The 15,675-nt window shown below is 51.6% G+C and overlaps 1 protein-coding gene across 2 annotated transcripts in view; it reads right to left on the bottom strand.

The window, feature by feature from the left end:
* EPHA10 (EPH receptor A10) overlaps positions 1-15,675 on the bottom strand; it is a 112,617-nt gene that overhangs the window by 94,997 nt on the left and 1,945 nt on the right. The window contains exon 1 of one of the 2 annotated variants that reach the window (XM_068917316.1): positions 5,037-5,658. The exons of the other annotated variant lie outside the window; for it this stretch is intronic. Coding sequence (XP_068773417.1) covers positions 5,037-5,088 — 52 coding nt within the window. The 5' untranslated portion in view covers positions 5,089-5,658. Of the gene's footprint in view, positions 1-5,036; positions 5,659-15,675 lie in introns of those variants that run through there. 2 annotated transcript variants of the gene reach the window in all.

Here is a 15,675-nt window from a genome sequence, read left to right on the forward strand (position 1 = left end):
GTGTAAGATTTCAATTAATTCATATTATGAAATATAATTGCTTATTAGAGATAACGTTGCACATTCCATAACACCAGAATCTCTTTGTAATATTTTAACCAAAATACAATAGTTCATGTCACAGTGGGTGAGCAGAGGTTTTATTAATCAGACACGGGGATGCAAAATATCCTCCACATAGCCAAAATTAAACAACAAATTGGACCACTGAGCTATGCTTTTTTCTGCCAACCCTCTCTCTGAGTCATTTTCCCTTTGAACACCAACCAGCACAGGACACTCGAGACCCCTACAGCCACAGTCGAGCCTTCCACCATCCTGCTGGGAAGGCTTCGTCCTCTGCTGGAGTAAGGTCTCCAAACATCCACACACGCCCACCTTCCTTCCAAGCTTATAGAAAACCAACCTTTCTAATAACAAGGGGATTTCCCAGGGACCCCCTTCAGAGCTACCTCCTGCCACTCTGTCTTCCCCCCGTCTTGCACGCAAGCAGGCCGTGCCCGCTGTGCAGGGGACAGACATGCGGACATTTGCACACGTGGATGAGGCACACGCACAGACATATTCTGTGCACGCACAAACGCCGGTGCCCACAGCTCAACGCTTCTGCGAGCCTGCAATCACTAACACAGGCCACACAAAAATAAGATCAACAGATGCCACCTCTCTAAATAGTCAAGAGATTTGCCTGCTGATGTTTTTAGAAACAAGCAAGGCTGCCAACGCTGTGGTTCCAGAATAAAGATGGGCGTTTCAGAGCATCACCTCTTCTGGGAGCACCGTGTGGCCACCAGCAGAATTCAGAAAAAGTTTGTTAGAAAACAGTCAGAAGGAGGTGAATGAAGCAGACAGCAGACATGGTTTACGCCACCCCTCCCAGCATTCATGGCGTTCAAGGAACATGATTTACAGGGAACCCTCTTCTTTGCTTAATGACACTTGCTAGTAAATCTCACCTGAACTGGTGCCTTCACATCTGTTTGCAGCCACAGACTCATTCAGCTCGGAGGGCAGCAGCTCTCACACTGGTGACCCCAGCACCATTGTCCCACCGACCGCACTGTGGCCTGGTGTGCATAAGTGTATTTAACTGATGATTTAAGATTTGATTCCATTTAATTTAGATGCTAGAAGAGCTTTATCTCAGGATTTAATATTTTATTTATGAAGGTATGGCAACACAGCATTATCAATTTAGCAGCTGTTGCTAGTTTACTCTGAGACACTGTTTAAGACAGGACAATCTGTCTCGCTGCATAATGTCAATTCTGTGGCACTTACACAAACGCAAAATCACTACAACATTAGAAGAATACAACAGCCACGCTAGACAGTTGGAGAAATACCTTGTATGCTGCACAATAAATTACTGACTTTACGGCACTTGATGCTGAGTTAAAATGATAAACTAAAGTTTTTATCTGCAGAAAGCTGTTTCCATGGTGTTGAAGCAGCAGATGGTCTTTCCTGAAGATAAAGGATTTCAAAGCTTTGCCAGTGCAGAAAAGAACTGCAGATTTAACATACGTATTGTAAAAATTTAAGAGGAGAGCAACTGATGGTACAACCGGACAGTGGCTGGCACAACTCCGCATCGCAGGTGTCAGCCTTCCCCAGCCCCAGCTGCCCTGAGCAGAGCAGGAACCCACTGCACAGCACAGCGCAGTTCAGGGGTGTGTTTAAAAGGCTGGATTGACCCAGTTAGCTGTTTATCAGGGATTCCTTGATACTTATTCAGGAGGGAAATACTAACAGTCTGTTCTGGGCCCTGTTTTATGAGTCATTAATTCCTAATAAATAGAAAACTGCATGATGTGCCTTGGATATGAATAGTTTACTGTATTAGAAACAATTCACGATCTAAATTACCAGCTATAAATCAATTTTTGAATGTTGACATATCTTTAATAATGATAAGTGAAGAATTTATGGATGCTGCTAAAGTTCACATCCAGATTTTGATTTATGCACACGCTGAGCTCAGGTGCAGCCATCAACCCCAGGTCCAGTACCCTCTCCCAGACTTGGACATCTGAGCCTCCCCGTACCCCAGTGACTGCCTGCCCCGCATCTCCCTCCTGCCCCACAGGGCTGGAGAGCCCCATGGGCCAGGGCCGAGCAACTGCAGCAGGGGGCTGAGCTCCAACGGCTTCTGACTCCTTTGCCAGCTTCTGTCTCCTCTCACCTCCACACCGCAGACAACTGGGACAGTGAGAGATTTTTTTTCTGCGCGGTGTAAGGTAACTTCCCCTTGTCCAAAATGCACCTTTCTCGGTTTATGCTTCTCCCTGCCTCTCCAATTCTCTTGACTTCATCAGCAAACGCCTGTTCTCAGCTCCGAAGAGGGCACGCGGGTGGACAGGCGATAGCATAGGGCTAGGTGTGATTATCTGAGCACTGGCAGAATTTAGGACGCTGAACGGGTACAGGCCTGCTGTCAAGAGCTCCCAAGCTAAACGAGAGTGGCTGGAGGAAGAAGGGATAGACTAGGACAGCGGAGAGACGAGAGAACATGACTGAACAAGGCCAACAGAGACAGAAAAATGACTCAGCCATCTGCAAGGTTGGAGATGGTCTTATTTTGAAATAGCACCATGCACAGTAGGAGCTCCACTATGAACCTCACACAAACAAGACAACCAAGCAAATAACACAGGCACAACACCCCTCTGTCAGTCTGTCTGTTGGCTCTATTCATCTGTTTATGCCTCCCTGGCGCTTTGGGACATATCTCCCTGATATGGGCTGTTATTTCCATGCACACGTGCCAGGAAGGCCTTCTGGGCAGGCAAGCTGCATTTCATTTGATTTCAATTTACCGTTGGAATTAAGCAGGTGTAAAACACTATGCGAAGGGGAAAATTACCATGTCTGTTTAGAGAGCGTAAAATAGGTACTTAACTGTTTGACCACTTAGATGGTGAGGTCCAAATCAATCTGTACCCAGTTCACGTTCTGCCACAATTATTAAGCTGAAAATAATGCTTGTTACCAGTCAACAGTAAGCAAAAGATAACCCTCCGTGCTTGTCGCTTCTCTCCTTCAGGCTTGTCTTCCACCTTTCTCTTCCTGATTAACTTGCACTCTGGGAGCACACCTCAAAACAGCCATGACAGGCATTAGCAGGAGACACAACGCCCGGATTTTGGACTGAACGATGGATTACAAGGATGTTCGTTCTCCCCCTTTGAACACAGCAGTCTGCTACGAATCAAGCAAATCACCTGCAGTCCTCAGGGCTGCTGTGCTGTCCCATACGAGTGCCAGGAGCTGACACCCAAGCAGTGCCCCACGGCCCACCCAGAGACAGGGTCAGAGAGGCTCCCAGCCCTTTCCCTCCTGGCTTGTTCACGCGCAGGAGCACTGAGGACGGAGAAGGCCCTAACACACATTGGAGGGAGTCCCCAGCACAGGGGACAGAGAGGAAAGGGCTGTGCTTGCCAGAAGGGTTATAATCATCTCAAATAAAAATCAACCTCATAAAGCAACCTCTGCTGACCTCCCTTTACCAGATGTATCTGGCACCTGCCACCCCTTAAGCCTGCTCTTGTTCCCCCGTCAGCTCCCTAGTTGGCTCCTCTGGGGAAAAGCAAGTTAATAAGCTACCACGCTCTTGTCAATGGCCTTTCTTTTCTCTCCTGGAAGCCTGAAAGCAAAGCAGACATTGATCTATTTTTCTCCTATACGGCAATGATCGCCTGCCATCTCGTTTGGGAAGGGTCGTATTTCTGACTGCCCCCGATGCACTCTCCCAAGAGCTTGCACTGCAGACGTGGCATGGGGAAGGCTCCCCTTGGCCTTTCCTTCCTCGACACCGAGGCAAGCAGGCGACCTCGCGGGCTTGTCATCCCTGCACATGATTCATCCCCGGCCGTGGCCATGCATGCAGGTGGGGAGTACTCAGAGGAGTTAGTCTTGCTCCCTTGAAAGCTAGTTCCAGAGGTGACCTTTCAAGAAGATCAAGAAACCCTTGGTAGCATAAGCCCCTAGTCCAGTTGTACAGTCTCCTCAATTAAACATTACATATGCCACAAAAAGGCAAGGCAAGACACAAGGATTAGGAATTAGCTCGTTGCCATCTGTAGTGAGGGCAAGCCCAAGATCAGCACTGCTGATATCCGCACCGCTGCACCCCTGCAGGGCTGGGGCTGGGACTGGGGCTGCAGGACCCTTTCGCTCACCTCTGGGTCAAAGCGGAGGGCCTGACCCCCCTGTGCCCATCCAGCTCTGCATTTCACCAAGTCTGGAACAGAAGCTCTGCAAGCAGAGCGCAGAGCTGTGTCTCCCGAGCCAAGGCCACGACAGCTCCCCAGTCAGCCATAGGAACATTAATTGCTAAGCAAGCAATTAGTGGCTACAAAATATAACCAATACAATTACACTGAGCTTTTTTCCTCTTTCTGTCCAGAGCCTTGGCACTGAACAGTTTTATAATTAGATGACAAAACTGACAGGCAGCTCCAATGAAACAGCCCGTCCTCACACTTTGCAGAGACTCCCCAAGCGTTCTGCACCAATAATTACTAATCAAGTTATTTCTTTCAGTATTAAAAAGAAGTTCCACAGGTGATTTGCCCTTAATAGCATGGGGCCAGGTCTGGCAAACAGCCGCTGATCTGCAGACTCCAAAGGCCTTCTGCCGATTTTAGGCCCGTGCTCACAGACACTCCCTGAAGCGATCCCCGTGCCCCCAGCCCGGGACCCCTGCAAGCTCTGGGCTCCGGAACGCCGCTCCTTGCCCAGACGATGCCCCACGAGGGCAGGCGCCACGGCATGACCCGCCACCCCAAGACCTGCACTGCCCAGAGCGCTCGGCCTCTCTGGTGCAGCACAACAAGAGCCCGATGTCTCACCAGAGCTGGGACCTCCGGGCCCAGTTCTGCTCTCAGAGACATCACCACCAGTCAGGATTAACTCTGCGATACTCAGAGGAGGAAAAACAGCACAAAAATTCAGCACATCTGCTCACTTGCTCTCCAGGCAGGGCTGCCAAATGCTAGCACTTTCCCCTCCAGACATGCCTCTGCGGCACTCACCAGATTCTTTGTCCTTTCTTCCAGGCGCATGAACTAATGAGAACGATGTCATTCCATCCAGTATTCATCCATTGCAGCGCTGGCCACGGCAACTGTAGGCTCCAAAGAAACACCAAGAATGGCTCGAGTCTGCTGCTTTTCTTTTAAACCTGAAGCAGGACTTCTGCACCCAAAAGCTGGAGGTAATTTAAAAATCTAGGTGACCTTCACTTGGGTAAGTCAACTAAACTTCTTCAAAACCACTGACTGATTTGCAAGCTGTCTGTCTGACCGCTGCTACTGTTGGGCCTCTGCTACAGCTGTGCACAGGCACGGCTACTCTGCCGCAGCTTTCAAATGGTTCGCTTGACTCCAGATTTACAGCAGCATTTCTAAGCAGAATCTATCCCAGTTCCCCCTTTGCTGAATTTACAGGAGGCTGAAAATCTTCTGACAGATGAGAATGTCTTTATTTCACTACATTCAGCCTAAAGGAGAACTGAACAAAATTACAGGTTTGTTAAACAGGAACAAAACCCAGCAGTGCAGGCTAATAATAACCTCTTCAGCATTCAGCCCCCGCAGTGCAATTTCAAATTGCACTGAAGGCCAGTCACAGTATTGAACATTTTTATTAAACGTCTACTGCCATTAAAAATGTTACCTGCAATATCACACATGTCACAGCAGACTCGAGTGGTCCTGCGTCCCCGGAGTTAGGGACCTGCCACCTCTGCACACAGGCCCCGCTTAGGAAGCGCAGCCTGATAACAGACAGTGCTCGGTGTCTCCCGGCTGTTTGCAAACTCTCAGCGTGCACGTGAACATTGTTCCCCTTTCCCTGGTGCCGTTTCTCTCCAAAACTAAACTGCAGGATAGTTTGAACAGGGGAAAAACCCAATCTCGGCTGAAAAGGCTACAGAACAACTATCACCCTCCATGCTGCAGCAAAGAGCCCTGCAGGCCTCGGGCAGCCCCCGGCGCACAGAGGTGGCAGGTCACAAACCCGACCACGTCCGCCCGGCTGCCCTGCCGGCGAGCCGCGCGCCCGCCCGGCCCCCACCTTCGCAGCTGACACCCCTTCCCCGACCACGTTTCACTCCAGATGTTTACACTGATGTTGCTGTCTGTGTCCTTGTTCAGTGGCACTATAATGATGTCATCCATCTGTGTTTTCTAAGACTACTTGGAAAAAAAGCCCAAGAGTCTGTTATTTGTCATTATAATACAGACCTGAAGAACAGCTGAATAAACCACTGATATTGAACAAACAAACAAACAAAAACCCAATAATGGCTCCTATCGAGCCGAGAACCGAAGCTGATGGATGACCTGTAGCAACACGGGAGAATTATTTGTGAATTGCTATTGATTTCCAAAATCAAAATGTAAATTTTGCCTCACAATTGAAGTATTAGGGGAAGTTTTTGCTTTTAGAAAGGCTTTTCTCTCCCTGCAAGGTTTTGTGATGGAAACGACATTCACTCCAGCCAAGTCTGTGTTACACTGACCGGTGCAGAGGAAGTTGGTTAAACTCTGGATCCCAGACCTGGGGTCTGGCCTGGAGCTGAACATCTCGTGGAGTCCTTAGAGTCCTCCTAGCAGCTGAAATGCTGACGCAGAGCGTCCTAGAGAGCCGGGTGCAACGCGGGACGAGGGCCTGAAGGCCTGGCACAGCATCTGAGCAAGCCCTGCAAGCCACCGCTGTCCCCGCAGCCCACAGACAGCACGAGCGCTCCTGCCCCCTCCTCGGATCAGGGCTGGCAGGAAGGTGCCAGGCCCTTGCTGCATTTCGGTACCGGCTAGACACCTGCACCCCTGCTGCTTGGCAGGATGTAGATGCTCTGCTCTGCACACAGGTGGCAAACATCTCCCCGCTTCCTCTGGACCCTGCAGCAAGGCAGCCCTCGCACCCTTCATCGGACCGCGGCTCTCTGCAGGCGGGAAGGACGATAGTCTGGTGGCTTATTACGGTGGGTACCTGGATGTTATTTCTGCCTCTCTTCCTAGGATCCAGACAGCTGCTTTGGAAGTCATTTCTGTAATCAATCTGCTCTAAACTACTCCAAAGCTGGTCAGGATTTTTAAAATCACTGTCGAAACCAAGGCACCTAAAACTGTACTTTAGACCTAAGTAGGTGCCCACCGAGATTTCAAGCACCTGCCACTCTGCAATGGCCCAGTGTGTGTCCCTGGCCCACAGCTTCACCCAGACAACAGCCCACGTCTGCAAGCAGTGAGCTCTGGAGTGGCCACCTCCAAGCCCAGCGCAGCATTGAGGCACGAGCGAATGTCACCGCGACACCTAACTCCGGAGTGCTCTCTCCCCGAGCTGTTCCGTGTCATTAGCAGAACATCTGCCACACTGCAAACAATGCAGAGTTTTCAGCATTTCTCCCACCACTTATCACTAATAGCATTAGTCTTACTTCTATGAACAGAGCCTGCAGCAGAAGTCCAAAGCCTGCTAATGTCTGGCAATCTGCAAACCTCAGAAACAACCCCTCTCTGTCCCAGCACAGAAGAGCCACTGGGGCCACTGAGAGCACCTGCCTGGCTCTGCAGAAAGGGCAGCCCAGGACAGTAGCTCACACATCAGCAAAAGCTCGTGATATCTGCCATTTGTGCGTGCACTTCCCTGTTTCCAGCAGCTCAGCATTCACACAGTCCGCCTACGTCCCCAGCCTTTTATCATTATCTAACCCATGACAAACCTATTACAATTCTAAAGATTGGAATTACTGTGATCCCAGGGAGATGCCCAGGAACTGGCCCAGAGATACAGCAGTGTTTCGTACAAGGCAGCAATAAATTACTGAAGGTCACCTATGATTTATCACTGCCTCAGATTCCAGACAGTGACACCGCTTCACCCAGGGAAGCAGCCGCTTGGGTGCTGGAGCATCTGCTCTGGTTGAGCCTCTTACAGTGATGCTTTTGCCTATTTTATTGGATTGGCAGAATCCCCCCTCCCCAGGAGGATAACGGCAGCATGTTCAAGTGAAGCCTTTGCCATATGACACTGATGATTTACATCCCATTCGCTGTGCACAACCGCACTCGCAATTGCAAAGCCACCATTCGGGGAAGAGGACGAACTCCAGAACCCATAGGCAGCTCCCACGCAGCAAGGGCTCTGCTCCCTCAGCCGCCCTGCGGCTGTCCCAGGCCTGCCCGGTGCAGTGAGAGACGTCCGCCCGCCTGGGGCGAGCAGCTCGCAGGCTGCCCCAAGGCGAGCCCTGCCTGCAGCGAGCGCAGGCGGAGCACGGAGGCAGCCGGGGCAGCCACCAGGGCTGGTCACAGCCTCTGCAACAGGCGCGACCCCGCACTGCCGACCACGCCACCGACGCTCCCAGGGCCCTTGCGCAGGCAGTGCTGCAGGGGTGTTAGACGCCCCGATGGGCGCTTCTGCGACCTGCATCTCTTTGGTCCCTGCTGCTCACCCCGCATCCTGCCTCACCGAGAGGCTGGGAGAGTCCCAACAGCCAGGGAGGCGTCAAGGGCACAGACCAGCGCCCTGCAGAAAGACCCTGCCAGGCCATGCTGACAACTGCAACCTCTAACTTTCATGAGCCGGAAAAATAATTACCAGCAACTTCTGGAAGTAAGTAAATAAATAGTTGGAGAGCTGAGCTGTTTGAATTATTAATGGTCAGCTCAACTGTTCAGACACTTCGGTCATTACTGCCAAGAATATTTGATGCAAATAAAACCCTTTGCCTATCGTGCTGCCGAGAGAAGGAATCCAACATGTATATTAAACCAGCTGCCTTTAGGTGCAGAGAAATTATTTGAAAAATGAGCTCAGAAGCTGGTGAATCCCTCAACACATCCATAGCACAGGCTGGATCATTATCACCAGAACAGGACAATTACACGTGCAAAGAAGGGAGCTGTGCCTGGGGCCGGGGACAGCTGGGACACCCGTGGGACCCAGGGAAATTAAGAACTGCTCAAATATACTTTTGCAAGAGCAAGGAACGGAGGAAACATTGCTCCAGGACAGATAAGTGCTCCTAGCTGGGACAGAGGCTAGACAACAGCACATCAGCTGCATGAAGTCTGCCCAGCCAGGGCTTCAGGCCCAGGAGAGCTGCAGGAAGACACAAGACACGTACCTAGCTTCGGCCCTGTGATTGCCCAGACTCGGTCGCAGCAGAGATGAGAGTTTGCCACGCTTGCAAACATGTCAGAAACGGCTGCAGGTGCCAGGCACTGCCAGAGAGATAAGACTGCTCAGCAGCACACTGTGTTTTCATCTTCAAAGAGCTTTAAGATGTTAAGAAATTAAAAGCAGCTCTGCCTGGGCACAGCTTTTGTCCCAGTGTGAAGGTCTCAGGCACCAAGCTGGCATCTCGGAGACGCACTGCCGGAGCCTGTCTCCCCGCCCGAGCCGCGCTGATTAGGAGCAATTAGACTAGGAGCAATTAGACGAGGGGGCAGTGAAACCCCAAAGAGAGCGGCTGCTTTTGACGACAGGCGCTCAGCAGGGCACCTGCTGCAGAGCCAGCAGAAGGGCTGAAGTGGCACTTGTACAAGTGCAGCTTAATGCCGCTGGAAACTCCACCCTCGCTGCACAGAGAGCAAGGACAGACTGCTCTTAACCAGCCCTCCCTCTGCCGTCACCCATTTAATTGGGGAGGGGAGACATCACCAAGGCCAGGGCTACCCCGGCCTTGAAAAGCATATCTTTTTTCTGCAAACAATCTTCCAGCCCTCGAAACTACTGGCCTGCAGCACAGCCAGTAGTGGCCCTGTGAGACCGTCGACAGCAAGTCTCAGGTTCTCAGGACCCCTCAGGTACAAGTGCCACATGCCAAAAACACAGAGGGCAGAGCCATGGAGGCTCCCGCGAGGCACGGCTGAGCCCGTCAGCTGGAGCCAGCTGAGCAGACCCCATCCCCTGAGGTCTCGGCAAGCGTCACAGGTCACTGCTGGCAGCGCTCCCGCAACGTCCGCAGTGTGCCGTCCAACTGGCCCAGAAACAGGAGCAGGGTCTGTCCCACCACAGCAGCCTGCTCCCGCACCTGCCAGAGTCCCGCAGAGCCCTCTGCCAGGCCCCGAGCCGCGGCCACCCTGCCTGGCCCCTTCACGCACCCCTGCGCCACGGGCAGCGCGCGGGCCGGTCCCTCTCTTCCTCATATGCGTGATGGAGACCGACAATCTTCCAGTGCCGGCAGCGCCTGGCCTGTTCCTCACGGCTGGCTGGTGGCAGCGGCTGCATTTCTTGATATCCTTTTCATCTCATCAGAGGTTGCTAGATTTAATTCCATGCACTTTGGTATAAAGTCAAGGTCCAATCCAGAAAGCAATTTGTGTCTTCCAGAGCAGGCAGTTGTAACATTTCCCATTAAAATGTAAATTTGGCTAAGTTTTCTGGCATCTCTTTTCCTTCCTTAAGGTAAAAAGAATATGAACTTGTATTATTTTTTCCATCAGTGTTATCTTCCTCTCAGTTTTGTGCTAAGTAAAAAAGCTGCAGATATATACCTTCTGCAAATTAAATTTGAATCGAGTCTGACAGCACAACAGGGATCCAGATTACAAAGAGATGTGCTAGACTAATTGGAATCATTTCTAAAAGGTTATTCACAGACGCGTTAACCAGGGAAGGCACAAGTGGAGCTATGCGCTCAGCCGCTGCATTGAACGCTCGTCTCCTCTGAGCCACTCCAGCACTGCAGCCACTGGCCCGGTGAGTGGCACAAGGGAACGGGCGCCCAGCAGGCTGCTGGACCAACCTGCTTCCGATTCAAGCAGGACTTCGCTGGTGACATTGCCTCTGAGGAACAAGCTGGGTGCGGATTTTAATTTCACCAATTATTGTAACCTTCCAACTGAAAGCAAGCCTCCATCAGGCTAGGCATTGCCCAGACAGACCATCAGAGCACCCCAGCCACTTACAGACTTGCAAAGGATGGGCAAAAGGGAAGTCTGGACGTCAGATGGAGCTAGAGCTCAACCACAGCCCAGCCCAGCAGCACGGCCACTGCCAGCCACCCTCTGCAGCATGGCACGCAGGCGGGAGCAGGTACAGGACTGTCCCTGCAGCCCGACCTCTCCTGTCACATGCCCAGCAGCCACCTCCTCCCTCCAGGCTGCTGGGGACAACCCCTGCAGCCTGCAGCCGGGGTGGAGACACAGCTGGTCCCTCGGCTCCTTGGCAGGCCTCCCCCAGCACTTGCAGTAACACATGTGCTCTCCTCCCCACCCCAAGCAGGGAGAAGATGCATCTTGTAACAAGCAAAGGATTTTGACCAAGAATCCTCAAAATAAATAAACCAATTGTCCTGCTCACACTGCGGTTTTTAAAAGATTATCTTTAATGATCAAAACCAAAAATCCCCACAGACTCACTGCTTCAGACACCTGGAGGCAGGAAAGTGATCTCTTCCCTCCTTGGGAAGCTTGTCAGGGTCTGAAGGGTATTTAAAGGATATCATTTCAGACCAAGGAAAAAAACTGCAAGTTATCTGTTGATGGTCAGCTACACAGAAACTAGCAGGGACCCAGGCTCCCCATCGCAGGGCGCTCTGCCCAGAACTTCTGCTGGACACAGCTCGTCAAAGTCACGCTACAGAAGAATGGCTGCAGAATTAATATGGGAGCAGAGTGAATTAATTAGTATCTCCAGCTGCATTTCTAGTGGGGATAATTTCAGGTGCAATGGTTTGAATGACATCGTTTCAAAGAAGAGTCTCTTATTCTCCTGACTAATTTGAGGTTAACTAAATTTGTTTCTCACCAGGAGACAGCTCATCAGCTCAGCCCACAATGACAGCTACGCAAGCTCTTGCAAGTCCCTGAAAAGAAAGAGACTCTTCTTATTTTCTGTCCCCAAAAAGAGGCCCCTGCAATACAGCAGGATGAAGTTGTGCCAGACTCTGCTTCTCTACCAGAGTTCCCGCGGAAGACACAATTGTTTGCAAGACAGTGCTGAGCTGCTGCACTTGGCTCAACTCGGGGAAATCAGAAAACTTTGGGACAGAGGTGTCAGGGAAGATGGCTGTGGCCTGCCCCAGCACAAGGTGCAGATTCCCCAGCACAAGTGCTCGGGTTATCCCACCTAAACATAGCCCCCACGATGCTGCAGAAGGGGCAGCAAACACCAATAATGTTTTATAATTCATCCAGCCAGGAACTTCAAAGCAGAGACATTTCTGTGACTCCTTGCCCTCACAGGAGCTGAGGAACAGCTCAGACCTCACCACCTAGCACCAGGTTCAAGGCTCACTTCATGGACCTGCCTTCCTGGATCAGCTCATTAGAAAGTCACGCAGTCCAGATGCCCGTTTAGGCCCCCACGAGTCACTGAGCTTGTGCAGGAATTCCCGTACTCTGCACGCAGTGGGCCCAGGGACGGGCACTGCCGCGAGATCTCGCTGCCACGTCAGTCGCAGCCACACCACTCATGTCCTGCAGGCTCACAAGTTCTCACTTCCCTCGAAATGTTGTCAAAACAGGCTTTGGCTAATGACAGTTTGTGTCACAGCATAATGAAGTAATTGTACTTGACAGAGCTGTAGCCAGCCCACTTCCTAGCTACTTGTGGGCAGAGTTAATGGAGAACATCATTACAGACCCAGGGGAGAGCTGGCTTACGAATAAAAACTGAAAGCTTCGTGGCAAAGAGGGGTCTGGCTCAGTGCTTTCCCTGTCCTGGAGACCCCCTGGCCCTGGGGAACAAGTGCACTTCCCTGCAAGCCCCCAAGGCCACTGAGTGGCCATGCAAACTTGGAGCTTCCTGCAGGGCTGCTCCACAGAGAGCATGGCACAATCCAGAAAAGCACCGGCCTCCAGAAACCAGCACAGGGTTCAGACTGTTTGCGAACGAAGCCTCCATCCCCTCAGCAGCGGTAAGTGAATTATCAGAATCAGCCAGCATTAATTATGCAGAGAATCATTTGCTAGTGAAATTAAAAAAAAAAAGGAGCTAATTTAATCAAAATATAATTAAATGAATAGTTAATTTAGCAGTTCCGCAGTGAAATCCCCTTGACCTCTGGAGCTATCTTCCCTGCAAGCACCAGCTGTGCATCGCTTGAGCACTCGTCTCCGACGCAGCTGAAGCTCCTCCACAGAGCACCTCTGTCGTCCCTGTCCCTGGCACCCCCAGCCCTCGGGCATGCCCCCACCTGCACCGCGGGGCCCTGTCCCTTGCCAGGGAGATGGGCTTGCCCCATATCTCCACGAGCACTTCCCACATGAAGCAGCAGCAGCCCCCAATCCCACGGGCATCCTGATGCCTCCGCCCGGCACAAGCCGTGCTCTGTGGTCATACTGGACCCCACTCCTCAGCTAACAGCTCTCACAGGCCTCAGCTCAGCAGCGCGACCAGCACTGCGAGTGCAGCGCGGTCCCCAATGCAGAGGCAGGCTACAAACCCGCGGGGGCAGTCTGTGCCCTCTAGCCCTGCTGTAAACCAGCCGGGAGGCCGGTAAACAAGTGCGCCCCAGGCTAGCTCACGACAGTAGGTCCTCAAATCAGTTGTCCAGCTGATGGAAAAGAGTGCAAAGACAGGAGGGGAGGGAGGAGGCACAGGACTTTTTTGCAGCGTGGAGAAGGTTAAAATTGCTTCCCTATGCAAGGAACGTGCCGTCCACCTGAGCAGGCTATTATTCCATCAAAGGAGATGAGCAATTGCTCTCCTCGAGTCATAAAACTGAACTGTCTGGTGCTCCTGGTTGGCAGGGAATTTATCTGCGGCAGCTCTCCCTTTCTCCAGGTCATCCGTGCCGCCCGCAGATTGGAGCTATCCATTATCCGTGCTCAGTGTGCCCTCCTGCCTGACGAGCATTTCTGTGCAAAGAGAGGCTCAGGGAACCTGCTGCACGCTCCTGCCTGGAAAGGGACCACAGTGGCACCGAGCTAAGTGAGCACCTGCGGCCACTGGACTCCGAGCTGCAACACGGATCAACGACACGCGGTACTGGGACAAGCAGTCCAGGAGCCAAGAGGTGCTGGCCCACGGCACAACCCAACAGATAGACGACGACATTGCTCCACAACTACAGAGTATTTTACTGCGGCTCCTTCACAGGCAAATCCAATCTTTTGTGTTCTCTTATCTGATCAGCAACCACACAACCGCTTGCAGACACTTGCTTTGCTGTGCGCGCTTTTCAGTTCAGCACAAGGACATGCTGCACTTGGGCTGAGCTTTTGTTCGCTGCCTATCAGAAAGATCAGGCAAAAAGAGGTGTAACCAGTAAAACACAGCAGCCCTGGCAAGGAGCATGCGTTCTTTAAGCTGCCAACTAGCAAGAAGGCGGCAATTACAACGTAAACGGACATGCACACACCGCAGGTTAAGCAGCAGCTGGTTTTTGGAAAAGTCCCCTGTAATCTCCAGAGACAAACTCAAAGGAGTACTGAGCAGCAGCCTCCTCTCGAGATAGCAAAGCTCTGGCTCAGAGAGGCAAAGCAGGTGTGAGAGAGGCACAACATCCTGAGAACAGACACGGGCAGTCTCATGGACGCCCCTTCCCTCGTGCTGGTTCACAGCCCTTTCCTGTTACAAGCAAGACTCTTCTGCAGCAAATACAAGAGCTGCAGCTCAGCATCCCCCTCACCCTACAAAAATGGCCTAAATGGACAGGATCAACTCGCTTGGCTGTAACCACAGTGAGTGAAAAATCCTCAGGCTGAGCCTCAAGCATCTGGCAAGGCGGACTGTGCTCCATCTGGAACCATTTCCCCATATACTGGACTATCTCCTAGTCAAGGCATTATGAGAAAATAAATCAGGAGCAGATTAACATAAATATTGTTTGAAAGCTTTAATCAGCTACAAATTGTAATGTTATGTTTCCAGCTTAATTAGCCTAAGCCTAGTTGTCTTTGCTTTGTATTATGGAGTAGAGTGAGGGCATTTAGCAGCAGCATTGCAGAGTTCAGTTTGTGATGATGGAGGAAACCTCCTCCTGTCTGGTGCTAGCAGATGCTTTGGACAACAGGCTCCCTGGGTGAGGCTGCTTCAGGCTGGAGAGCGGTGCTTCAGTGGCTTCCTGTAACACTTCGGGACAAGGAGGATGCTCGAGCCTTGCAGGCACGTTCCTGCTACATCTGCCAAAGCAGAACTTACTGCTTCGCCTTCATCAACATCAGTGTCTCGAGAGGCAAAGAGCCCTTGTGACACACGGGTGGTACTTGTGAGCATCTCCCAGATCCAGACCCTCACCTCTGCCCAGGCAGCTGTGCCAGGCTTCGGCTCAGCCCTTCTCTCCTGGGGCAGGGTCGCCTCTTGGTAAAATGTCACCCACGTTTTCAGGTCTGTAACAACAGCCAGATGGAGCCAGCTGGCCGGCCTACCCAAAGAGGTGCTCTGAGCCAGGACTATTTGCTGAACGCCTCCAGCCCAGTTTGAAATGTGTAACGTGAACAAAACCATCTTTGGCCAGCCAGCGGAGGTGGGCAAGCAGCACTGCTTAGATCTCTTGCCAGCAAACACCTGCACACAGCAATCCTAGACTTGCCCCAACCAAAGTCTGACAAACCAGCCCCTACCTGTGCTGACGTACCCAAGCTGCCGGCACAGAGACAGGCTTTGGCTTTCCTGCCTGTTAACACATACCCACAACTAATGCATTTGCCCCTACGTGCTCTTTTCCCTGCAATAAGCAGGGATATGTAACATAACACAGCTGTATAGTCCATCCAG

Source organism: Struthio camelus, chromosome 23 (genome assembly GCF_040807025.1).
Source record: "Struthio camelus isolate bStrCam1 chromosome 23, bStrCam1.hap1, whole genome shotgun sequence".
In the NCBI taxonomy this organism is placed as follows: domain Eukaryota; kingdom Metazoa; phylum Chordata; class Aves; order Struthioniformes; family Struthionidae; genus Struthio; species Struthio camelus.